The sequence below is a fragment of the Aureobasidium subglaciale genome (genome assembly GCF_000721755.1).
Source record: "Aureobasidium subglaciale EXF-2481 unplaced genomic scaffold scaffold_15, whole genome shotgun sequence".
NCBI lineage: Eukaryota > Fungi > Ascomycota > Dothideomycetes > Dothideales > Saccotheciaceae > Aureobasidium > Aureobasidium subglaciale.
The window spans coordinates 197,711-220,470 of NW_013566980.1; the positions used below are offsets into that span (position 1 = coordinate 197,711).

At 50.4% G+C, this 22,760-nt stretch overlaps 11 protein-coding genes across 11 annotated transcripts; 6 read left to right on the forward strand and 5 right to left on the reverse strand.

Moving 5' to 3' along the window:
* Positions 1–1,659: 1,659 nt before the first annotated feature.
* On the forward strand, positions 1,660–3,492 carry AUEXF2481DRAFT_30869 (uncharacterized protein; the record flags this gene model as incomplete). The annotated part of the gene is made up of 2 exons (XM_013486818.1): positions 1,660–2,665; positions 2,933–3,492. 2 exons carry the CDS (start codon positions 1,660–1,662, stop codon positions 3,490–3,492), a joined length of 1,566 nt encoding a protein of 521 aa, XP_013342272.1.
* AUEXF2481DRAFT_41520 (uncharacterized protein) lies at positions 3,275–5,161 on the reverse strand. Its single transcript, XM_013486871.1, has 6 exons — positions 5,115–5,161; positions 4,957–5,046; positions 4,254–4,603; positions 4,069–4,175; positions 3,914–4,018; positions 3,275–3,863 (listed from the first exon to the last, which is right to left on the reverse strand). Exons 1-6 carry the CDS (start codon positions 5,126–5,128, stop codon positions 3,666–3,668), a joined length of 864 nt encoding a protein of 287 aa, XP_013342325.1. The 5' UTR covers positions 5,129–5,161; the 3' UTR covers positions 3,275–3,665.
* Positions 5,162–5,404: 243 nt separating this feature from the next.
* Positions 5,405–11,535, reverse strand: AUEXF2481DRAFT_109539 (uncharacterized protein). Its single transcript, XM_013486958.1, has 4 exons — positions 10,880–11,535; positions 10,753–10,823; positions 5,794–10,685; positions 5,405–5,735 (listed from the first exon to the last, which is right to left on the reverse strand). Exons 1-4 carry the CDS (start codon positions 11,163–11,165, stop codon positions 5,720–5,722), a joined length of 5,265 nt encoding a protein of 1,754 aa, XP_013342412.1. The 5' UTR covers positions 11,166–11,535; the 3' UTR covers positions 5,405–5,719.
* A 360-nt stretch (positions 11,536–11,895) lies between these two features.
* On the forward strand, positions 11,896–13,293 carry AUEXF2481DRAFT_90102 (uncharacterized protein; the record flags this gene model as incomplete). The annotated part of the gene is made up of 1 exon (XM_013486933.1): positions 11,896–13,293. The coding sequence occupies one exon, from the start codon at positions 11,896–11,898 to the stop codon at positions 13,291–13,293; it is 1,398 nt and encodes a 465-aa protein (XP_013342387.1).
* A 640-nt stretch (positions 13,294–13,933) lies between these two features.
* On the forward strand, positions 13,934–15,784 carry AUEXF2481DRAFT_6376 (uncharacterized protein; the record flags this gene model as incomplete). Its single annotated transcript, XM_013486745.1, has 6 exons — positions 13,934–14,021; positions 14,553–14,655; positions 14,708–14,727; positions 14,782–14,834; positions 14,895–14,970; positions 15,024–15,784. The coding sequence occupies 6 exons, from the start codon at positions 13,934–13,936 to the stop codon at positions 15,782–15,784; spliced, it is 1,101 nt and encodes a 366-aa protein (XP_013342199.1).
* A 498-nt stretch (positions 15,785–16,282) lies between these two features.
* On the forward strand, positions 16,283–17,233 carry AUEXF2481DRAFT_305950 (uncharacterized protein). The gene is made up of 4 exons (XM_013486959.1): positions 16,283–16,715; positions 16,765–16,824; positions 17,014–17,106; positions 17,206–17,233. The coding sequence occupies exons 1-3, from the start codon at positions 16,382–16,384 to the stop codon at positions 17,019–17,021; spliced, it is 402 nt and encodes a 133-aa protein (XP_013342413.1). The 5' UTR covers positions 16,283–16,381; the 3' UTR covers positions 17,022–17,106; positions 17,206–17,233.
* Positions 17,234–17,346: 113 nt separating this feature from the next.
* On the forward strand, positions 17,347–17,739 carry AUEXF2481DRAFT_30874 (uncharacterized protein; the record flags this gene model as incomplete). Its single annotated transcript, XM_013486819.1, has 1 exon — positions 17,347–17,739. The coding sequence occupies one exon, from the start codon at positions 17,347–17,349 to the stop codon at positions 17,737–17,739; it is 393 nt and encodes a 130-aa protein (XP_013342273.1).
* Positions 17,740–17,949: 210 nt separating this feature from the next.
* AUEXF2481DRAFT_41527 (uncharacterized protein) lies at positions 17,950–18,359 on the reverse strand. The gene has a single exon (XM_013486872.1). It carries the CDS (start codon positions 18,350–18,352, stop codon positions 17,978–17,980), a length of 375 nt encoding a protein of 124 aa, XP_013342326.1. The 5' UTR covers positions 18,353–18,359; the 3' UTR covers positions 17,950–17,977.
* Positions 18,360–18,526: 167 nt separating this feature from the next.
* AUEXF2481DRAFT_306546 (uncharacterized protein) lies at positions 18,527–19,783 on the reverse strand. Its single transcript, XM_013486960.1, has 3 exons — positions 19,730–19,783; positions 18,898–19,655; positions 18,527–18,840 (listed from the first exon to the last, which is right to left on the reverse strand). The coding sequence occupies exons 2-3, from the start codon at positions 19,530–19,532 to the stop codon at positions 18,786–18,788; spliced, it is 690 nt and encodes a 229-aa protein (XP_013342414.1). The 5' UTR covers positions 19,533–19,655; positions 19,730–19,783; the 3' UTR covers positions 18,527–18,785.
* Positions 19,727–20,617, reverse strand: AUEXF2481DRAFT_305514 (uncharacterized protein). Its single transcript, XM_013486961.1, has one exon. It carries the CDS (start codon positions 20,409–20,411, stop codon positions 19,962–19,964), a length of 450 nt encoding a protein of 149 aa, XP_013342415.1. The 5' UTR covers positions 20,412–20,617; the 3' UTR covers positions 19,727–19,961.
* Positions 20,618–21,012: 395 nt separating this feature from the next.
* Positions 21,013–22,588, forward strand: AUEXF2481DRAFT_6379 (uncharacterized protein; the record flags this gene model as incomplete). The annotated part of the gene is made up of 6 exons (XM_013486746.1): positions 21,013–21,668; positions 21,719–21,738; positions 21,787–21,839; positions 21,887–21,988; positions 22,052–22,184; positions 22,236–22,588. The coding sequence occupies 6 exons, from the start codon at positions 21,013–21,015 to the stop codon at positions 22,586–22,588; spliced, it is 1,317 nt and encodes a 438-aa protein (XP_013342200.1).
* Positions 22,589–22,760: the final 172 nt, after the last annotated feature.

A 22,760-nucleotide genomic window follows, 5' to 3' on the forward strand; every position in this document is an offset into this window, starting at 1 on the left:
CACGGATTCCATCTTGACTTGTCACAACTACAGTACTCTCGTGGGCTGAACTTTGACAATGCTGCAGGACATCGACTTGAGCATGAGCATTGTCGTATGCATGCTACCGGACCGATGAGTCCCGGTCGGCACTTCAAGAGCCTAGCCAGAGTGGCCGGATCGTTCCTCGTATCAAACCTCCACAGACATCTCGAGGGAACTTCTCATGCCCTAAGTTCCCACTTGCGGATCCTTCGCATCAAGGCGATTTCTCATCGTGTCCCTCTCAGAGCGACAGAGCGACGTAGAATGGCACTCTGTCGAGCGGTCGCTTTACGTTCGGCGAGGAACTCCGCATGTCTGTAAGCGAATGGTTACCACAGTACCGGCCCAATGAGATCCAATTGGCATTGCTCTAGAAAGTTGACGGAAACCAGAACCCGCGACACAGGCTGAGTCATCAATTTCTTGCCTCAAAGCCTGGTCGGGGGCGTAACACGAACCAGGGTCACAGCACACCTGACAATCCAACTCGACCAAGTCGTGGTTTTCACTGTCTATGCAATCCTTTCGACCAAAACATTGTTCTTGTAAATGGTTGAGTGACCAAAACGTCAATGCTCCATGCCATGCCGAGCAGCCTCGAGGAATGCTAGTACATTCAACTGCCAAATGTACTCGTCATTAGTCTCGCTGCGACGATGATCATGTCTCGACACATCATGAAACTAATCAACTCCAGAAACAAGCAAGCTTCAACAAGTGAAGCAGATATATTCTTAATGGTGTGGTGTTCGGCGGTTAATGCACGTGCTCGAGCGCTTCATATCGTGTCTGCCCCCTTGCCGTCGTGGAAAGGGTGACCAAGGGATCTGCATAGACTTCCCTGTTATTTGTCCGGCTGACACTTACGTTGGCAAGATCCATCGTGCTTCACATCACCTTAATGCCTAACTACTGTAAGCCACAACTTGACACATACATATCATTAGGTTTGGGGATTTGGTTCCGATGAGTGTTTCAGCTTGACCAGGTCAGAACCGCATGCCAACCCCGTTTCTGAACACAATCTCGGATACTTCTAGTATCTCTGGTTGACACTTGACAGTTGCACACCCTTCAGTCAGGGGCCAAGGGTTTGCTACGGCCCGGTTGCCGAACAGCTCCTTCAACATCCATCGTCCTCAATTCGCTATCAGGGATCATGATCTAGAGAAGCTCACAGATGCCGTGCATAGCATCTGCTCTTTGCTGACCTGTCCCTCCTCCGCCCACGTCCACTCAAAGTCTAATCATGGCGGCATCCGCCTACGATCTTAGGGCCAAAGAGGCAAATCTCAGAGTATAGTCTCTGCCCTGTCCTTGCCCAGACTCGGGACGGTCCCTCAACTCTTCACTTGCTTAGATGGTTGAATACCAACTTATCTTTCGGCGTTATTGACGGATAAATGAGTGATCCAACATTGTCTGCCTGGTTAGTTGAGTGAAAGAGTTCCAGCGTTCTCTGAATATACATCATCGTCCCCAGCTCCTGTCATTATCCAAGCACTGGTCAACTCAACTGCCCCTCTCGGGCTTACGTCGCTCCCAAACTTAACTATCCCGAAATCTACTTTGACTGAAACATACTCTTCATGACTTCGGGACCCTGGTAGTTGTTTTTACGTCGCTTCTGGAAAAATGGAGGGTTATCCTGGTAGAGATCATCAATACCACTATGATGCATGTAGCGCGGCCCAGAGCCCTGCTCACCACAATTCATCATCGTTCATGTCAGCTGGTCGATTTAAGATGCCACACCTACCACGACGAGGAATACCACGGACGACAAGTCAGCCGTTCGCACAAACATCCTACTTAGGACACGGGCAGTCGTATCTGCCTTTTCCTGACGACGAGCCGCATCATGGCGAGACATCCTTACTGAACTTTACATATCAAAACGACCTTGAGACGCTGCAGTCTCCAGTCACTGATTTCATGTATGACTACCGACAGGTCCCGCTGGCGCTGAACGCAGATCAATATGGGACGCACAACATGATGTCGGCGGGACTCTCCCTACATTACGGTACACCTCAGACTTTCAACATCTATGCCTCGAATACATCATACCCAAGATCAATCAAACCAACACCCGAATACAGCATGCAGGAATTAATCCAGAACGAGCATCAAGTATATACGACGTCAAAGCCCATCATAAGCAGTTGTCATTCCGACTACCCGTCACAATCTCAGATCACTCAACAAACTACAGCAGAAGACAACATCATAAGCCTGCGCGATGCGTTTGAGCATTACCAAATGCAGACAAAGGAAATCTTTACACTAGTGAGGGATCGTCAGCTGGAACCGACAGCAGGTCTGCTCCTTCAAATCTCACGGTTCCTGATAGGCAACGTGCAAGCTCTGGGCCTTGACCGAGACGACATAAAACAATATGAATACCGACTCAGGCTCTGGGATATCTTTAACAACTGCTGGTTAACGGTGTTGTATTCGCAGTACAAAACGACGCAGGTCATGGCGCAAACTGGACAGTACACGCTACTCGGACAATCAGTGATGACTTCCGACACTCTGGAAGCGATGGGTCGAGAGCTCGTTAGACTATGTGATAGCATAGAGAAGATGGGACTAGTAGACTATCAAATGGGTGTTGCCGAGGAACGCATCATTGATGGTAAGCTTACATTTCCGACACGTCTGCTGCTGCTCCACTAACGAGATATCAGTCTTGTTGAAGTGTATAGAGATATTACATCCACAGTCTTCTAGCACGCCAAGGGCCTCTGGTTCAACAGCTAAAGCGATATGCAGCTGAAGCAACTAACACTACGGACGACTTGCAAGCATCTAGAATGTTCAACTCAGACAAATTATGTTACGATTGCTAGAACATATTCCGTCAAAGAACTTTAGTGTCCAACAGATTACTTTCGTTCATTAGCATCTCCAGCAAACAAACTAGGTATGCACATCACAAACAAGGAATCGAGCTCGGTGCAGATTTCCACATGGGAACCGATAGCTTTGGCATACGCCAGGCTATTGTGTTTCCTCTCGTCTTACCATCGAGCGTCCTCTTCACATCCCTCAGAGGTATCGAGTGTTCATCTCTCGATTCAGTCTACAGCCATAATAGACATGGGACTTCCTGACACTCCTGGAGAGCTCGCCAACGGCAAGCTCGTATGCGAAGATCATGGTCTGCAAGTATGTCACGATTGCTTGTGCGATTACACCTTCATGGACGACCTTTCGGATCAAGGTAAGAAGAGCGGAAAGGACATTGTGAAGTCGAAGCTTATTCGCAATTTCGTTGATGAGGTTGAGAAGTTGGCAGCTTGTGGTGTGCAAGTTCTGTGGAAGAAGGTGCCTAGAGTTCTAAACTACGGGGCGGATCTTCTTGCGAAGGATGCAGCTGTTGTGTCGAGAGGAGAAGTAAGGCTCGTCAGATGGGCTCGAGAGGCCGAGACTGGTGGACTGCCTTTGAGGAGGCATGGATGAATGGTGCTGAATTAGTTGACAGCGGATGCTTTGGCCGATGATTGGATAGGGTCCGTAAAGACTGATTTTCCGACACCCCAGGCGGGAACGGTGCTGTGGTATTGCACGAGGTCTTTAGTGACTTGAGCTTCACTTCCTTCGCTTCGCTTGGCTCTTTTCTATTCATTCTCCAACTAATCCAAGATCCATGGGTTCTCCAGCCAGAATTTATCTTTGATGATATCAACATGCTCAACAACGACTCTAGCCTTTTGTTTCCTCTTCTTTTCCTTCTCCATCTGTGTTCTAGATTGTGGCTTCTTTCGTGCCTGGTCGTCTGTTGGCTTGATGAATTGCTGTGCTGCCGTCGTGTCTGTCTGCTTGTCTTCGAACTGCAATGACCGGTCAGCAAGGCACGATGAAAGCAGAGGATAAAACACACCTTCCTGTATACAACACTACCTTTCTTCCAGATCTCGTCTTCTGCGTTGTAGTTGATGTTGAACCTCTTGAACAGAATCTCATTTTTGTCTGCCGAGAAAGTGCCCTGCTCCACGTCAGCGAAGGCCAGTCAAAACAAATTTCCGAAAGACTCACCTTCAGTGCCAATTCAGCATCGGTTGGCGTCATCGGCGAAGTGTGTGTAGCAGGATTTCCCTTGACCATATTCCAGAACGTAGTGTTATAAAGGTTGTTGACATGACCTATCGCTCTTGATTAGCACACCTCGTTTCCCACCACCATGTCACTTGACTCCAACAAAGCGCAAAGAAAAAACCCACAATCAGCCTGCCTCCAGCTCAAATAATCCCTCAATATCCTCTTCTTAGGATACAACACACACCTCCCATCAAAAGTAGGATACGGTCTATCCAGGACCTGACCCGGAAAATACGCATCCCATTGCATGCAATACTCTACCGAAAACGCCGTTGAGATACTCGTTGCGAGTTTTGCTGCTCGTCGCTCGAATAATTGGCAGTCTTCGTGGAGCACAAAACTGTATTCGTCGGATTGACCGTATGCGATGACGATATCGGTGAATTGTTTTACTACTTCGATGGCGGCTGCGTTCATGAGATCGATTGCTCGGCGATCGTTTGGTTTGGCGAAGTTTTGGCGTTTGGAAAATCTGATGATGGTAGATGTGTCAGTGTTGTGTTTTGCTGGAGGTGGACCGCTACAAGGTGAAATAAAGGCAGGAGGCTATGAGGAGGAAGGGACGAGTATGATGCATGGCAGTATGCAACATGAACATCTCATCGTATCGCTCTTTCCATCGTCCCCGATCATCCAGCCTTTCCAGCTTGTGTCGCAAAATGCCATCTATGCTCTTCCCCTCTTCTGAGTTTCTCTCCATCTCATGATGGCTGAAAACCATTTATACCGACTCTCCCAGTCAAGAACAGAAACATCTCAAGCAAAAACCATCCAAAATCAAACAGCTACAAAAACAAAACAACGCAAAAACCCAAATACACTTACTTGCTAAAACCCCTCCCATCAATCCTCACAACAATCCAATTACTCGGCGCAAGCGCATCCCACTCTTCAAATTTGCGCACATATTCGAACCTGTTTATCAACAATACCATCAGAGTCTTTCTTTCTAACAAACGCGACAACGATTTGTAAAGACTTACTCGCTATTCGCCATTATATACAGTGTGTGTGATATACTGTTTGCGATGATAGGTTGGAAAGGTCGAAGTCGGCGGTCGGGGAGCAGTGTGTGGTCAAAGGAGAAAACATGGAGAAGAGCAGGGTCGGTCAAGGCACTTCGTGAATTTTAGAGGACAAACGACGCATAAGATCAAGATCACCGTCGGTGTCAAGATCAACGGAGAAAAATGAACATTTGAACTTGCATTGGTCTTAACTCTGAATTTTATTTATTTATCTCAGCTCCAAATAAAGCCTTCTGGTACGCTTTGGCTCATCCTCCATATGCAATTTTTTATGAGCTCGGAGAAACAAAAAACCTCGATGATCTTCCTATCTTCAACCCCGCGAGAAGAAAAGAAGTAGAGAAAGGAGACTAAAGTGGTAAAGAAAACAAACGCCTTGCCAGAAACTCCCTCGATTATTCGCCTGTACTCTTGCCGCTTATGCATTGCCTTCGTGATTCAGCATCGTGACCACGCTCTGATCGAGGTCGATCACAACCTTGATCTAAGCTACAGCCCCTTGAAGAACGTGTGCCCAATGAAGGGTACGTCTCAGCGTGGTAACTGCTCGACTCGTTCGCTTATTGGCCAGGCGAGCTGAGAATACGTGTTAGCATGGAAAGGCCAAAAGGGCGGAACAAGACGTCAAACTTACTTGGGTGAGTACTTGGGGCTGGTGGGCGAATACTTGGGCGAGGCTTGACCAGGAGAGTTGGGAGTGTATTGTGGCGACGTGGGCGAGTAGCCTTGCTGTGCTGGGCTTGTAGGGCTGTACACTGGTGACGTCGGGCTGTAACTCGGCGACGTAGGTGAGTGCGAGGCTCCGGCAGGATTGTACGAAGGACTGGTCGGGCTGTAAGCGGGCGAAGTCGGCGAATATGCCGGAGAGGTAGGGCTGTAACGTGGAGATGTTGGAGAAGGACCAGATCTATGGGCAGGAGAAGTGGGGCTGTACGACGGCGAAGTGGGAGAGTAGCTCGGCGACGTAGGCGAGTAGCTGGGCGATGTCGGCGAATAGCTTGGGGACGTGGGCGAGTATGAGGGAGATGTGGGAGATCCCTTGCCATATGCAGGAGACGTGGGCGAGTAAGTAGGCGAGGTAGGGTTGTATGCCGGGCTTGCGGGCGACCCCATACCATAGCCAGGACTGCCCAAAGCTGCACCAGGTGATCTGGGCGAGTAGCCAGGAGAGGAAGGAGAGGCATATCCTGGTGAAGATGGGCTTGTGCCCATGCTGAAGGGACTTGTAGGTGCGTAGCCAGGGCTCTGTCCGCCACTGTAAGGGCTGAAGCTTCCTCCTTGGTAAGCAGAGAAACCACCCATCTCGTCGCCACCTGCTTGAACCATGGGTGAGAACGAAGCACCATAGTCTGCAGTACCGTAGTCGCCTTCGGCGAGAGGTGAACCCATGTCGTAGGGAGTCATAGCACCGTCCAGAGGAGCAGCGCCAGCTTGAGTACCTGCACCCATACCGTGGTGACGGGACACAACAGTGCTGAGCATCTGTTGGTCCAGAAGGACGTCAAACTCACCAGTACCCGAAGGGGCCAGTTGACCAAGGATGATGTTCTCAGAAACACCACGACAATCGTCGAGTTCACCAGAAGAAGCAGCCTCGAAAAGAATTTCGACAGTCTCCTCGAACGAACAACGCATCAGTGCACCAGTGTCGGCACGGTTGATACCGTGACGAGTGACAGCCATGAGGTTACCGCGAGCAGTCATGATATCTACCAAAAGAGCAAGATGACGATGGTTGACGTAAGAACCGTCGAAAGAAAGAACTTGCTTCAGCTCTCTCATTAAGGCAGATCTAGTAGCCTCGATACCGAAGACACTGAAGATGTCGATGAAATGGTTGGTGTAAGTACGAGTAGGGTCGGTACCTTCGACAGTGAGCACCTCCTTGAGTGCGGTTCCACTGGTGTCCAAGAACCATTCCTTGCAGAGAGGGTCACTCTTCGACATGGTGAGACCGCCGTCTTCCTTGACGCGCAGACGCTCCTTGAAGTTGACGAAAGCACGCTCGACGCCGAACACGCCACGAAGCTTGGTGTCATCCAGCAGATGAGCCTCCAGTCTTTGAATGACAAGATCAGCCTCCAGATCAGTATCATCGTCCTCCTTAGATTCCATGATCATGTTTGAAGGTCTGATACGAATGACGAGCTCGTCCGCGTTGTCGTCGCTGAAGATGATAGACATTTCGTGCTGATAAACATTTCTGATGGCAGCAGCGACATCGGCTACAGAGAGACCCTTGTCCAGAAGTTGTCTGCGACCGAGTACGATACGCAACAACCACTTGGAGTACGTCTCGGGGCTCTCTGCGTTCTCTTCAGGAATGATGAAGTAAGACTCCACCATATCTCTGTCGAGTTCAACGACAGTGGATTGAATATCAGGATCGAACCAAATTTCAGTCTTCTCGGTAATCGAGCGAAGACTGGTGTATTCAACGAGACTGCGAAGTCTCTTGCAAGCTTCCTGATCAAGGCGGTTCTCCTTGGATTGGTAGACAGTCATGGAGGGTGTCTTGATGTTCGTAGCAACGTTCAAAATCTCCTTCAGACGGGGGACACCAAGAGTAACGTTCTTGGACGAGACACCAGCAAAATGGAAGGTATTCAAGGTCATCTGAGTTGCAGGCTCACCAATAGACTGGGCAGCCAAAACACCGACCATCTCACCAGGATTGACAAGTGACCTTGAGAATCTGTTCAGGATGTCACCGAGAATATTGTCAAGAGCTAGCTTGTTCAGGGAGTACTCCTTGACCAGTCGCTTGAAAGCAAGGCGTGATCTCAACAAAGCCTTAAAAAGAATAGTAGCGTTGTACTGTGCTTCCTGAGAGAGAGGGTCATCGCCGCGGACGACGACGATTTGATCGAGCAAGTTCTGGACCTTGGGAATGACTTCGGATGGATGAAGATCACTACGGGCGCCATCTTTGATGCGGAACCTGGTTTTGGCACTCTCAACGATACGGGTGATGTTGAGAGGAAGTTGGTGAGTCTCCTCGTCGTCGGTACGGCCATCTCTCAGAAGAACTCTGTCAGCTAGCAATGCCTCGTACTCGGCGTCGAGGTGACGCTGGACTTCAACATCGCCAGCAATCTCATGTGCCTGCTCGAGAATGTCTGGCGACAGAGACATCTTGGGATCCATGACATCGATACGGAACTTCTTCTCGAACTGGCTGTCGGAGCAGTTGATGATGTCCAGCTTCTGGCCTTCGATGTGAACGGCGTCCAAACCATCTTCACCATAGACGAATTGGACAACGTCACCCAGAGAGTTACGGACAGTGCCGTCGTACTTGGCCATAACTTCTTCGAGAGCCTTGACGAGACGACGCTGAATGTAACCAGTCTCGGCAGTCTTGACGGCGGTATCAATAAGACCCTCGCGACCAGCCATGGCGTGGAAGAAGAACTCTGAGGGCGTCAAGCCACGAAGATAGGAGTTCTCCACGAAACCTCGAGACTCCGGGGAGTAATCATCCTTAGTGAAATGAGGAAGCGATCTGTACTTGAAGCCGAATGGGATACGCTTTCCCTCAACAGACTGCTGACCGACCACGGCAGTCATCTGTGAAATGTTGATAGCCGAACCCTTGGATCCCGAGCGAGCCATCTGAATGGCATTGTTCAAGTCCTTCAGACTCTTTTCAGTACGGTCACCAGCATTATCACGAGCGCTGTTCAAAGCCTTGGAGACTCTACTCTCGAACGTCTCACGAACGTTCATACCAGGTAGAGCTTCCAGCTCGTTGGCGGTAGCAGCTGCGGTAATGACAGCGACTTCTGCCTTTTGCTCGTTGACTGCGTCTGTGATAGCTTCTGCCGTTGCCTCGTCGGGGACCGTGTCACCGATACCAATGCTGAAACCGTTGTGGAGGAGCCAGTAGTTGACTACACGTTGAGCTCCGTTGAAGAAGTTGACAGCGGCCTCCCAGCCTTTCTCGTTGTAGACGATGTGAATAATACCACCTCCACTGGCACCGACCGACTTCTTGCTGAACAGACCGTACATCAGCTCACCACCGTGGACCATGAGTCCGTTATCGTTGAGCGGATGCATGCCTTCGGCGTCACCACGAACAAGGTTGAGACCAGCAGGAACGATCAGACTAACGATTTGCTTACCAGTCCAGCGTGGGCGAGGCTTGACAATAGCAGGAGGGGGAATAACACCGTCCCAGTCAGGTACCCACATAAGAATGTTCATGACCATCTCCTTGTCAAGAAAGACGTCACGACGGCACATCTTGTAAATACCACAAAGGGTGTCTTGCACAATACCCATCAACGGACCGTTTCGCTGTGGCGAGACGATGTTGAGGGGAACCATGCAGAGATTCAAAACTTCCGAGCGAGTCTCATGACTTTGAGGAACGTGCAAGTTCATCTCATCACCATCGAAATCGGCGTTGTAGGGCGATGTGACAGAAAGGTTCATACGGAAGGTGGAGTAGGGCATGACGCGGACTCTGTGACCCATCATAGACTCCTTGTGCAGCGAAGGTTGACGGTTGAAGATAATAACGTCACCATCCACAATGTGTCTCTCGACTTTGTAGCCATACTGCAGTTGAATCTCGCCAGCGCGCTTGTGATGACGCAAGTCAATACGCTCGCCAGTGTCTCGAATGACATATTTCGCACCGGGATGCTCGTTAGGGCCGTTGCGAACGAGTTGTTGCAGCTTGTCGATGTTGAAGGCATTTACAGTTTCAGGGAAAGTAAGAATACGGGCGGTACTCCTAGGAACACCCACTTCGTCCAGAGACAAGTTCGGGTCACCGGTGATGACAGTACGAGCGGAGAAGTCGACACGCTTGCCCATGAGGTTACCGCGAAGACGACCCTCCTTGGACTTCAGACGCGCACGGATGGCCTTGACTGGTCTACCAGACTTTTGCAGGGCCTTGGGTTGTCCTGCAATGTCATTGTCCATGTATGTGGCGACGTGGAATTGCAGCAATGCCTCGAACTCTGCGATAACGTGGTGTGGCGAGCCTTCGAGCTCACACTTGCGAACGTTTGCGTTGGCGCGAATGATATCGCTGAGCTTGAAGGTCAAATCATCCTCGGAGCGCATGCCCTGGTTGGTTCCGTCGACCGAAACACTAGGTCGAACGGCGGGCGGTGGGACGGGGAGAACAGTCAGAATCATCCATTCAGGACGAGCGTAGTCTGCGTTGAGACCCATTCTAGCCAGGTCGTATGTCGAGATGTTGCGGAAAACATTGAGAGCCATTTGAGGAGTGATGGACTTCTTGTCCGTCTTCGAATCGGAATCGGCGTCCTTGGGGTAAGTCCAGGTACCTGTGAGCTTGAGCCCATCCTTGCGGATAGTGGGTTGAAGGTTACCGCAGCCACCGTGTGATCGCTTGCCCTTCTTCAAAGCGTCCTTAGGGTCTTGACCATCATCTCCAGCCTCATCGGGGTCGCAAGTCGTCTTGGCTTTGCACAATCTGTGGACAGCGTCGAAACGACGCTTGGGATCTCTGATGCGGACGGCTTGGGCAAAGGCGGGTATGCTCTAGAAGAATCGAGATTAGCATGGTGGTCGAGGTTGGGTTCAGCTTCAGCCGCGCAGGGCGACTCACTTCGTCAAGCAAGACCTTGCCACAGTTGTGGCAGACAGATTCGAGGATCTTCTTGATCTTGGTCACGAAACCTGGGACCAGTCAGCGGCATGTCAGAGAGACTGGGCTTGTAGCGAGCGAAACACACCGACGTGGAAGACGGGCACAGCAAGCTCAATGTGGCCAAAGTGACCAGGACATTCCAGCATATCTTCACCGCAGGTACCGCAAGCAACCGAACGATCGATGGAGCCCAGCTTTGGGTCATTCAAGCCCTTTTCTCGCGGACGCATCCGTTGCTCGTCCATGGTCTCGGGGTACTCGATGTGACACACGCTCATATTCTTGATCTCTTCAGGTGAAAAGAGACCAAACTGAATCTCCTGAATGGTCTTCAGCGGAGCGCTGGAATAAGGGAAAGAGTGAATGTTCATGGTGGCGGTTGTTGATAGCAATGGCTAAGGGAAATTGTGTAAGAATCGGAATCGAATCAGCGGCTGCCGCGTTCAGGGCGCTGTCGACAAGGAGGTTGGCCGGGGAACTCCAGGGTAGACGGTATTCGCGATGGAAAGTCGAGTCGGTTGGATGAAATGCAGTTGCGTCTGGCGAGAAAGCGCGTGTCGAACGATTGGCCTTTCGGTCGGCGCGCGCGCAGCCGGGCAGCGGCGATGGCAAAGAAAAGCGACGGGAGTGAAACAGCGACGCGACTCGGAATGGCGAGATGCGCGCAGCGAAGATGGCGAGCACGGTGATTGGGGTGGTGAGGGAGTGGTGGCAGCAAGGGCGAGGATTGAGGATATGACGGGGCGTCGATGTTGCAAGTTGCAAGGCTCCGGCCGCTTGGTCGCTGCTTCTGCTTCGGGAGACCGACTGCCTTGGCTTGGCACTAGCAGACTCCCCCATTGACCAAAGTCGCGGAACAGTGTAAATGTATTGCAGCAAGTGAGGGAATATTCGCTCTTTTAAGTAATGACGTTCCTGATACAAGTGAGGCGCTGGCGAGAGCAGACAAGCACCACACCGCCAACTCCCAGACGCATGTGCAGTTCACTCGCCGATTGAGACTCGCAGGTCGCCCTTGCCGATGTCTTTGTGCCCCGTCCACTATCCTCTCGACGTTTGACCAAAATACCCATGCACTGACACCATCACCCGCCATTCAACATGAATCTTGCCCTGGTCGATCCGTTCGTGCTGGCGCAGGACATGCCAGAGACACTCATCGCCCGTCTGCGCAGTTCTGGTGCCGCCGTCTGTCTACGCTTCAACCGACAAGGAGATCTGCTCGCTTCAGGCACCGCAAAGGGCGCAATTGCCATCTTCGATCTCGAGACGCATGGCGTCGCTCGCAAGCTCCGTGGCCACACTCCTGGCCGTCAGGTCCAATCGCTCAGCTGGTCGGCTTGCGGTCGCTACCTGCTCAGCTCGTCGGTCGACTGGAAGGCCATTCTATGGGACTTGAACGACGGCTCGCGTGTCCGTACCGTCAATCTTGGAGCTCCCATCTACATTGCCGAACTCCATCCGCACAATCACCTCCTCTGCACTGCCGCCCTCTACGAAGCCCAGCCTGTCCTGGCCTCCCTCGACCACCCTTCGACTATCAGAAACTCTTTACCCTCAGCCCCAAAGCGGTCTGCCTACGAGCAGGACGACAAGCAAGCTGCTCAAGATGCAAAGAATGGCACAACCGTCACCGTCTTCACCCCTTCCGGTAACCACATCATCACGGGCACCACAAAGGGCTGGCTCAACATCATCAAAGCAAGCACGTGCTCCGTCATCTACTCCATCCGCCTCAGCAACAAAGCTCTACTCCTCATCCGCCTCACTACCTCTGGCCGCGATTTACTGGTCAACGCCGCCGACAGCATCATCCGTACCATCCATCTGCCCGACCTTGACGACTCGTCTTTCGACCCCGACAACATGCGTCTTGAGATCGAACACAAGTTCCAGGACGTCGTCAACCGCCTGTCTTGGAACCACGTTGCTTTCAGTCCTTCGGGCGACTTTGTCATGGCTTCAACCCTCATGAACCACGACATATACATCTGGGAGCGCGGCCACGGCAGTTTGGTCAAGATTCTGGAGGGTCCCAAGGAAGAGCTAGGAGCCGTTGAGTGGCATCCCCAAAGACCATTTGTTGCTGCCACTGGCGTGGAATCTGGTCGGATCTATCTGTGGTCGGTTAACACACCGCAACGCTGGTCCGCACTCGCTCCTGATTTTGTCGAGGTCGAAGAGAACATCGAATACATCGAGGCTGAGGATGAATTCGACATACACCCTATTGAAGAGCTACACAAGAGACGCCTGGACCTCGAAGACGAACATGTTGATGTATTGACTGTCGACCCCGCCAAACCAGGCCAGGTAAAGCACGAGTTTCGCATGCCCGTCCTGCTGGACATTCACGCCAGTGATAGTGAGGACGAAATGGTCGCCATCGGAGCGGGTCAGTACCGTCGCAAGAGTCAAGGGCCTGAGTCCGAGTTTCTTGAAGATGAAGGAGAGACCATGCCAGCGAACAGCCAAACCAAGCGACGCAGAGCAGATTGAAGCGGTGAAGCTATTCATCCGTCATATCAACATGGACGCACATAGTGGTCACAAGAGCGACGGCAAACAACTCCCTCCCCTGTGCACGTCTGCTTTTGCGTCTAGCATCTTCTTCCGGCCGGTTTGAGAGACCCGTAAGTGTCTGAGATAACAGAACAAGTCGTTCGATTCCGACAAGACAAGCATACCCTTGATGCTTGCTCTTGAACGCAATCTCAGAGGGCATCTGTGCGACCCAAATTGCTGCTTCCTAGTCTAGGCCCAGCGCTCTTCTTATACACTTCGGGAGCAAGTCGTGGGGGCTTACTCTTGAGCCAGATCAGAGATTGAGCGTACATAGAAAAGTTTGCGTGGAGATGAGATAGAGGTTGTCCTCGACCCCATAGTTCGAGGAGCTCCTCCCAAACGTAAGTAGCCAAGTATCAAAGCAGTTCCATATGGACGCCTGTTCAGTACATCCGTTGAGTTGAGTGACGCCCTCTTTGTCTGCTTGAACAAGAAGGCAAAAAGAAGTGGAGATTCGAATGCGGCATTTCCTATGACCTTGCACAAAGAACTGCTTTCTCGTCAAACTTCACAAGGAGTAAGACAGCCTCGACACGCACTCTGTAACTTGCAACTTACTATACAATCCGCAGTCATGTCGAACTGGGGACTATCAATCATGAAGAGCAAGCCCGGATGGGCACAGGACGAGGCCAACTGGGTCAGTGCGAAGCAACTAGGACGTAAGTGTGCTATATTACAAGATCCTCAGTCATATGGGACCCTTTCTCTGTTTTGGTATCTTCGCTGACTTTGAATCTAGTGGGTGCACAAGGGTACGTAAGCTGAAGATTAGATGTACGCCGTCGAGGTCGACGACTACTAGATATACCGACTCTTATCAGAACCATCTTTCGCAGAAGAGAGAAGCTAACTACACCTCGAACTTAGTTGCGCATGCTTGTTCGTCAAACGTCACCCACGTACTGACAAAATCGTCGACCGTTTGGTGGTCAAAGAGATTAAGGGTATACGAAATCATTGGGACTCTAAGACCAAGCGAGGTCATGAACATTATTTTTTCGGCACCTCGTTGGATATACCCAAAGAACACTACATGAGTCAAATCATGCCAGCATATTCAAGAAACACAGTCAAAGTGTTTGCAAGCCGAATTTGGGCGAGTGAAGATAGGGCCCGGCTATACATGGAATTCTGCCCCGGGGGTGATTTATGGAAAGGGATGCAGCAGTATCGTGAACTTGTTTTTCCAGAGCCGTATCTTTGGAAGCTTCTCCAGGATCTTGCTCGAGCAGTATATGCCATGGATAATCCAACCGGTGACGGACTACCTGGAGATAGCTTTGTGGGTCACATGTAAGTCCTTTTCGTCCCGTCTAACAAGTTACAATGCTGATAGAAATTGTAGCGACTTCAAGCCTGAAAATAGTAAGCCTCATCCGGTCTGGCAAATCTGCAAGGTAGATTACTGATATAATCTAGTTTTCCTCTGCATGCCTGATGAGTCTGAGTTTCCCAAGTATCCCATCGCCAAGGTATGTGGTTGTGATTTTTGTCGATATTTCCAATGAGCTAAGGCATATCAAAACGATTAGTTGGCCGACTTTGGAGGCGCTATTGTATCTGGACCATACGACGATCGCCAAACACACCGCGACAAAATGCAAACGAGTTGGTCGTCTAGTCAAAGAGTATAAGTTCAATATTGCTGACGCTGGTCATAGCTGCAATGACTAACGGATACGTTGCGCCCGAGGTACTGCGGTTCCGCCTCATGCCTGGTGAAAATCACGAGGTCCCGGCAAGAGACAGCAAACCAGGCGTCACACTGCACAACACCCCCCGAAGAATCACCACTGCCGTAAATGTTTGGAATCTTGGTTTGATCATCGCTGAGTTGATGTGCCCGAAGAAGTTTTATGCTCCGGCCTTGACGTTGAAAGCATATGACGCTCGCGATGCATGGATCGATGATTTTGTCAAGCAAAAGGACTCCATGACCAACTATAGCGAGTTACTCAAGGACACGGTCATCTGTTGTCTGAAGTACTTCCCTGACCAGCGACCAACACCGACACAACTTCTTACACTAATCGACAAAGGTGTGAAGGATCATGCTGGCCTTATGCAAAATAGAGATTGTCTGGACCCTAAGAAATACAACGGGCAACATGATCTTCCCCCCAAGGTAGCAATTATAGACAAGTACATCGTCACACATCCAGAAGACGAAGAAGATTGGGAAATGACGGAAGAAATCTATCCACAAGCAGGAACATCTGATGAGGAACACTGGGAAAACGTCCGGCGTAGCACCGCAGTGGCAGGCGCCGCTCCTCAAGACACGCCAATGGTAGATTTTGTTCTCGGTCCACGGGCACGGACGTCTCTTCTCAACTTCTTCGGTGCTGCTCCTCGCATCATCGCTGGAACGATTGATACTGCTGGGATAGCAGATGCTCTCAATAATGACATGGTCCCGTAGGCTAGGCATTAATCGCACAACTGCCGACCATGAGTACCTGGCCCTACATAGTCAGCATGAGTCACCTTCCTGGGGTTGTATTTTCGCGTCTGTGGCTTGGTTTTGTTGGTTTTGATTTTGTTCATTGCTGTTCAAGTTTATACGCGTTGATTTCCGGGTCGCTTTTCCAGCCTCTCCTTCTAGGTACTCCATGCAGACGCCACCACACGTGCATATCGTCGATTCGGCCTATGTTTGGATCAAGATTCTTAATGAGATGCAGAAAATATATAACGTTTAGACCCTTTATGAAATCCTGTTTGGTTCGTCGTTTTCCAGGCTGCATCCGGGAGCTTTATTTATACTGAACAAAGATCCCAGTTTACTACACATTCCCCTTGGAAAGCGGTATGTCCCATTCCCTGTTCAGTCGACAATTCACTTCCAACCGACAGGTCCCTACTTTTGCACGATCGGCTTGATACACTTCATATGGCAACCTACCTTGTCGCTCCGGTACAACCAACCGGACTGGATATTCCATCCGCACTAGGCAGGGTGTCGCAAGGGTTAAAGAACTGATTGACGAGAAGGTTTGTCAGTCATTGAATATTCCTGATGCCCCCCAATACCTCCTTAGCCAACCAGAGAGGATTTGCACAAGGTACATGGAGGCCAGCTCCTCAAGCCCACATGTATGAGCCTCTTGCTTCTGGTGGTAGTGGTATTGTTCACGTGTGGGTTCGTCTCGGTAGGAATGACAAGATCATTGATCGCGTGGTCGTCAAGAACAGTTTCCCTGGTCTGCGGGCCTTCTCTGATCCGATTGAGTGGACTGACGGAGTCGTTGGTGCAGAGCCAATGGAGAGCTCTGTCGCAAACAGACTCCACGCTCGGCTTCGCATGAACAATGCTGGCGATGAAAGATTCGTCGCGGAGTGTCTTGGATGGGGTATGATATCTTGATCCCCTGGCATGACCTGTCACTGACTCTGAATGAGGTGACATTCGCGGCCCCCCTCCATACCCTAATGGTTTACCCCAGGTGAAGCTTTACTATGGTAAGTCTACAGGCGAATACGCGTTCCACGCAGCATCTCGGTAGATACGCTATCCTCTCCATCTAACGACAATGGAAAGTCGGATTTGCAGTAACGCCACTGTCATACTCTGTAGAGAATATCAGGCCTACCCCAAAGGCACAAGAATTTTGCATGACTAAGTACCGCCCATACTGATCGTGAGCTTAGCTGGGTGATTTTGGCAGCTCTCGAGATCTTACCGATGCGGCCGTGAGGAATCGACAACGACAGGGAGCGTGGGCAAGAAGCTTTAGTGCACCTGTGAGTTTTTCCGCTTTCTAGACAGCTCTCTCTTGTCCACTGTACATCTCTGACCCATCTGTCTTCCTGAGATTATCACTAATATGCTCTCCGCGATAGGAGATGGACAAGGACCTTTTAACTGCACAGCATACCGTCAACCGATTCAGATATTTCGATCGTAGCAGAAACCCCTCTCGGTGGACACACAGACCAGCAAGGCTTAGTAACTGAACGAACGTGTACCAACTTGGGCTGATAATGCTGTGTGCACTCCGTCTCGAACCTTCTCTTCTAGAAACGTTATGGCGAAACCCACCCCCTGGCTACAACGTTCCTGATACCAGACAGCTCGGCTTCACCCATCCTCGGACTACTAACCCGATGAGAATGAGACTTGACGATAACCGCATGAGAAACTACAGCGTGAAAATGCTAGAACTGGTGAAGATGTGTATTCAGCCGGTTCCTGAGAACAGGCCTACGCCAGCTTTGTTGCTTGCCGATATCCAGACATACATGGCTGGGAGAGATGGAGGTATGCAGGCTAGGCCGGGTCCTCTTCCCTGGAATTTTTCACAGGCTCTGAGGATGAGTCTCGCAGACAAGTACAAGGTCGGAAAGAAACCTTATCAGCCAGCCAGACTCAGATAGACTGGAACGATACTGTCTCATCTCAAAACAATGCTTTTTCCGGGTGCCCATGATCCTTTGAGAGCTCACTCGCAGCATTTCACTCTTTCTACCCGTCACAAAATTAACCATATTTAACAACAACGTGAGCATTAACCTCGTATAAACAGGAAACATGTGTGATTACAAGCAAAACAAAAGCATCTCTAATCTGATATTTGGTGATAGGTCGCTTGCGATTATTCTCCTTATAGTTCGATCAAGGACGGGGATTCCCAATCGCCCACCTATCGTCTCCAAGCATTACCATCTGTTTCCTCATCGCTGGAGTGATCACTCCGCCAGCGCCAGTTCCTGCTATATCCATCCCCTGGAAGTTTGCATTCGTTTGGATGGTTTGTAACAACAAAGCTGCCGAAGGCCTGTTGATACGATCTGGTCTCAGACAATGGCAGACTATATCAACAAGCACGTTGCTGTACTTTTTCGGGCCCGGGTTCACAGCGTGTGTTCCCAGTTCTCGAACGCCTAGGTGTGCACGTCTGTTATGGCGTAGCTGGTTCGCTACCGGAACAGCATACCCATGATCAGGTGTTCTCCAATTATTTTCTGGTAACACGCTCATAAGTCTCATGGCCGCTGCCATGATGAGCCCGACCTGGTATATGTTCGACTTTTTAGACATTCGTGTGTTTGGTACCTCCCATTGTGCCCCAAATGCTTGGTTCTGTGCCTGTGGTGGTTGCAGTGCGTGTTTGTCTGGTGGTAGCCAGGATTGCTCCTACAGAAGATGTGTCAGTAATCAATATGATGTTTGCTCCTGGAGTGACTCACTGGTGCGGCAAACTCCGTGAGGATTGGATCAAGGTGAGTGGTGGGGCCGCGGTTTGTCACTTCATGAATTAGTTGACGGGCACAGCCAAAGTCAGCCACCTGTGCACGACGTCAGTCCCACTCCTCTCAAAACAGCACACTCTCATGGAACTACTTACCTTGGGTACTGGGTAAAGTCCAAAATCATTGGGGTCCGGGTTACCCATAAAAACTGAGTGGAAAGTGTCAGTCGATCAATACATGCCAATTGCTCCAGCCAGGCACTTACGATTTCCCGGATGCAAATCGCTTTTGTGTTTGTTAGCCGATCAATTCAGAAGATTTGTTGAGCACACAAGTACATACCCATGCATCAAGCCCTGCGTATATGCCGCCTCCATTGCCACACAGGCCTTGGCCAACGACTCAAACATATACCACAAGAAAGGCTCTGGGAACTGTTTTCGACCTTTCTTGCTCTTTCCGACTTTTTTCCTCTTCGGTTTCTGTATTTTCATGAGTTTGTTCAGGTTACCATGGTCGCAATATTCATAGTAAAGCTTGTATCGTCGTGTTTGACGGTCCACGTCTCCCCATCCTAAGCATGAAAGAATATACTTTCGATCAGCGGGAGCCATGTTTGCCCAGACCAAGTTGGATTGATGGCATTCCATTGGTTCTTGTCCGACTCCTCCATGCCAGGTTCTGGCCAAGTCGAAACGAGCCCATCCGGAGACCACAAGTTTGACAACAACCCGGTCAATGATGAGGTTGGTGGCGGGATCGACTTTGCACCAAACGTGCACAACGCCCTCACCACCTGTAGCTAGCACACCATCTGCCGGTGGTATGCCTATCCATGTACCGGCCGTTACAGCTCTCTGACCGACGGCCTGGTTGGCTGGAGTTTGGACAACCCATGTTCTAAACCGTAACTTGATCGTGTTTCGTAGGGCCCTTGTCATATCCAAGAAGGCCCGTTGGGCATTGGGTACGGCCATATCGACGTCGTTCGCGTGGTTGATACTGTACTGTAGACTAGGAGTCGGAAATTGGGAAGAAGAATTATCCTAGAGAGGGTCTCCCTCAGACGCTGTTACTGTGATGCTCTTTGTTCGCCGCATCTGTAAATCGCATCAGTAGTCGACACCAGACATCGAATAGGATCTTTGTCTCTAAAACAAAGGGAAAAACTCACGAGATCCATTGTCGCCGTCGCCCCGCTGCATTATAAATTGTTCTTTTCGATGCCTCTCTACTATCTCGGGTGTGCATCTCGTCCATAGCATGATGCCGAGAGCACAGGGATGAAGACTCTCTGCCCTCGACATCAAATATCTGCTTCAAGCAGCATACGTAAATGTCTATTACAAAGCAGCTAGATTGCTAGGGGATAGACCACCCGCACTGATTACGCTTCTACTACTTCCTCAAGGTCCGCCGCGCCCAATCTGCAATCTATCGTACCGCCTCTGGGCTATCTTGTACTTTTTCAATTGTGTCGGAATCCGAGCACCACGAGCCAACCCTGCCTTCGTTCCTTTGAATTTTGCGTAAGTCCTAATGAAGGCCTCCAATTGCTGGACTCTGGGTCTGTGGGTAGGGTCGTTTCTGAGGCATTGCCAAACGAGTTGTTTGACAATGACACGTTCCAAGATCTTCGATGTGTTCGGCTTGATCCGGCACCAGAGGTGAATCACCCCTTCGCTACCTACGGCCATGACTTCGTTTGGTGACTTTATCGCGACCCAAGTGCCGGGGAGGACATTTGCTTCTGTATTTGCAGTCCGAAGAGGAGGGGGAAGAAACCACCAGTTGCGAAATGCTGCCTTGACTCGATTTTGAATGGGTTCTGGTAGATAGCAACATGGCCTTAGCATCCGCAGCAGGAACAGGGGCCGCTGCCATACTGTCGTCCAGGATCTTGAAGACCAAAGTAGATGTGTGTGATGCAAGTGTGAAACAACTTATCGAGGATGCTCGTCGAGTTCACCCATCTCTTTAAGGCATGCTGGGTGACTCTACCCTATCTCTCGAATGCTGGCTTTGTTTAATGTTCCCCGGATACAGAAGCCGCGTCGGTCCAAGTGAGAGCTTCCGGATTAAGAAGATTTTCTGTTTGAACAAATATCAGAGCAAAGCCTTCAAAGTCAACTAAGTCAAGAGCTCAAAAGCTCAAAAGACTCTCTACTTCGCTCATATTGTGTCAAATCTATGCTTTTTGTGGAGTTCTCTTGGATGGAAAATAGCAAGACCTCCGCACATCGCGATGGGTAATTTGCTTGGACCTGTATGCTGAAAGATAGGGAACATCGGTCAAATCGTTTCTATCGTCTTGACTTCTCAGACAAAGAAAGCTGCGACGGAGTGGTAAAACCGCATCCGGAGGTTCACGTGGCCAGCGAGGAGACGGTCCACGTCTTACAATTCTCCTTCGTCAGTGCAGTATACGGACAGAAGTTGCTTCACGAAACGATCGGCATGACTACCGGGCAGCCAGCTAAGGGCTACTGGGCTGCCATCCCGGAACGAATACAAGAGCTCATTGCGGCCTCATTCCACAACCTACCTTTCGCTGTACCGACCAATTGGCCCATCGGAAGATCGATATCAACGAACGGAAGATGGGTTCCAGCTCCCCTTGGCCCTGGAAAGAGGGGCTTTGGAGAAGGCTCCGAAGGTCTTGTCAATTTGTGGTGCCTCCTAGATGAGAATAACGTCGTAGGCGACAGGATTATCATCAAGCAGATCCACGTCGGCGCTACGCGCTACAACGATCCTTCGAACTGGACAGACGGCACCGTGGGTGGAGAGCCTAGAGAATGTGCCATGGCTAATGCGGTATGTGGTGCGCTTCCTGAAAGCCACGCAGAGCACGTACTCGAGTGTTTGGGATGGGGTGATTGCAGAGGAGAACCAAGGTGGAGATACCGCTTGTACTTCGAGTACTGCAACTATGGAGATTTGACCACAATTGTAGAGGCGCAGAGACGGGACACGGTCGCCCCAGGAAGCAAAAGGAAGGCCGATGATGACGGAGATGGTGACGTTTTACTTCCTGAGCCGTTCATATGGTATCTGCTTGAATCCCTAGCAAAGGCGACCGTGGGTCTGGACAAAGCCGACATATTGCATGGGTGAGTCAGATGACTTGCCACATTACTGATCTCTTGCTGATGGCCAACAGAGATATGCAAATGCGGAATGGTAGGGTTGATCGACCATTGAAGACGATCCAATGGCTAATGAGTTTAGTGTTCTTTGGATCTCCGGATCCGAAAAGATTTGGCATATACCCGACACCGAAGGTAAGTCAGCCGATTCTGACCATGGAACAAGAGTTGACATTTGGAAGGTGGCCGACTTTGGAAGCTCGCGTAGGCTCGCAGATCCAGGAGTTAGGAATCGTAGCGATCTGGTACGAAGGGATGCGTGTTGTGCGTTGTTCGCGCCGCCGGTATGTATTTATGCCTTGTCCATAAAGGCAATCGTTTCGGAAGCTGATCAGAATTTGATGCAGGAGTTGTCAAAAATTAACGATGGTATGGATTGGGAGGTTAGTGAACCAGGCACAACCTTAAGTAATAAGACCAACGTGTGGCAAATCGGAATGCTTATCGCCTGTTGTATGCGGCTATGCACATATCTTCCGGGTACAATCAGTTGATAACATGCTTCTAATCACATCAGCTGACCAGATCCAGAAATGAACTGGCGAGGTATGCGTCGAGCAGACTGGGAGGTCGCCGAGAAAGAGCAACTGCGATTCCGTACAACGTCAAGAGGTAAACACGAGCTGGAACGCGACAAACTGGTTCACGAAAATTCCAAATACAGCGAAGAGTTGGTCGAGATCATATTTGATTGCTTGAAATTCAATCCAGTGGAGAGGCCGAAAGCTGAGGAGCTTCTCAGGAGAATACAGGAATGTATGCAAGGTCCAGTGGCTGGCGTTCTTGATTATCTGCCAGGTAAAGATCGAGTCGATGATGATATACAGCGCCATAAGCTCCGAACAATCTCGGATGGCAAGTACAGAATAGGCAAGACGTTTTGATCAGCCGATACAACGTGGCAGAGCAGTCCTCCAGATCCTGGCAAATTGTCGACCCACAGTCCAAGATCTCCGGTTGTCTCGCCATTAGGATCTCCACCATACTCGTACAAGTGGTCCGTCGTTAGTGTCTATTGACAGATGGCAACCACGGACGCCCAGTCTGCAGGAAGAA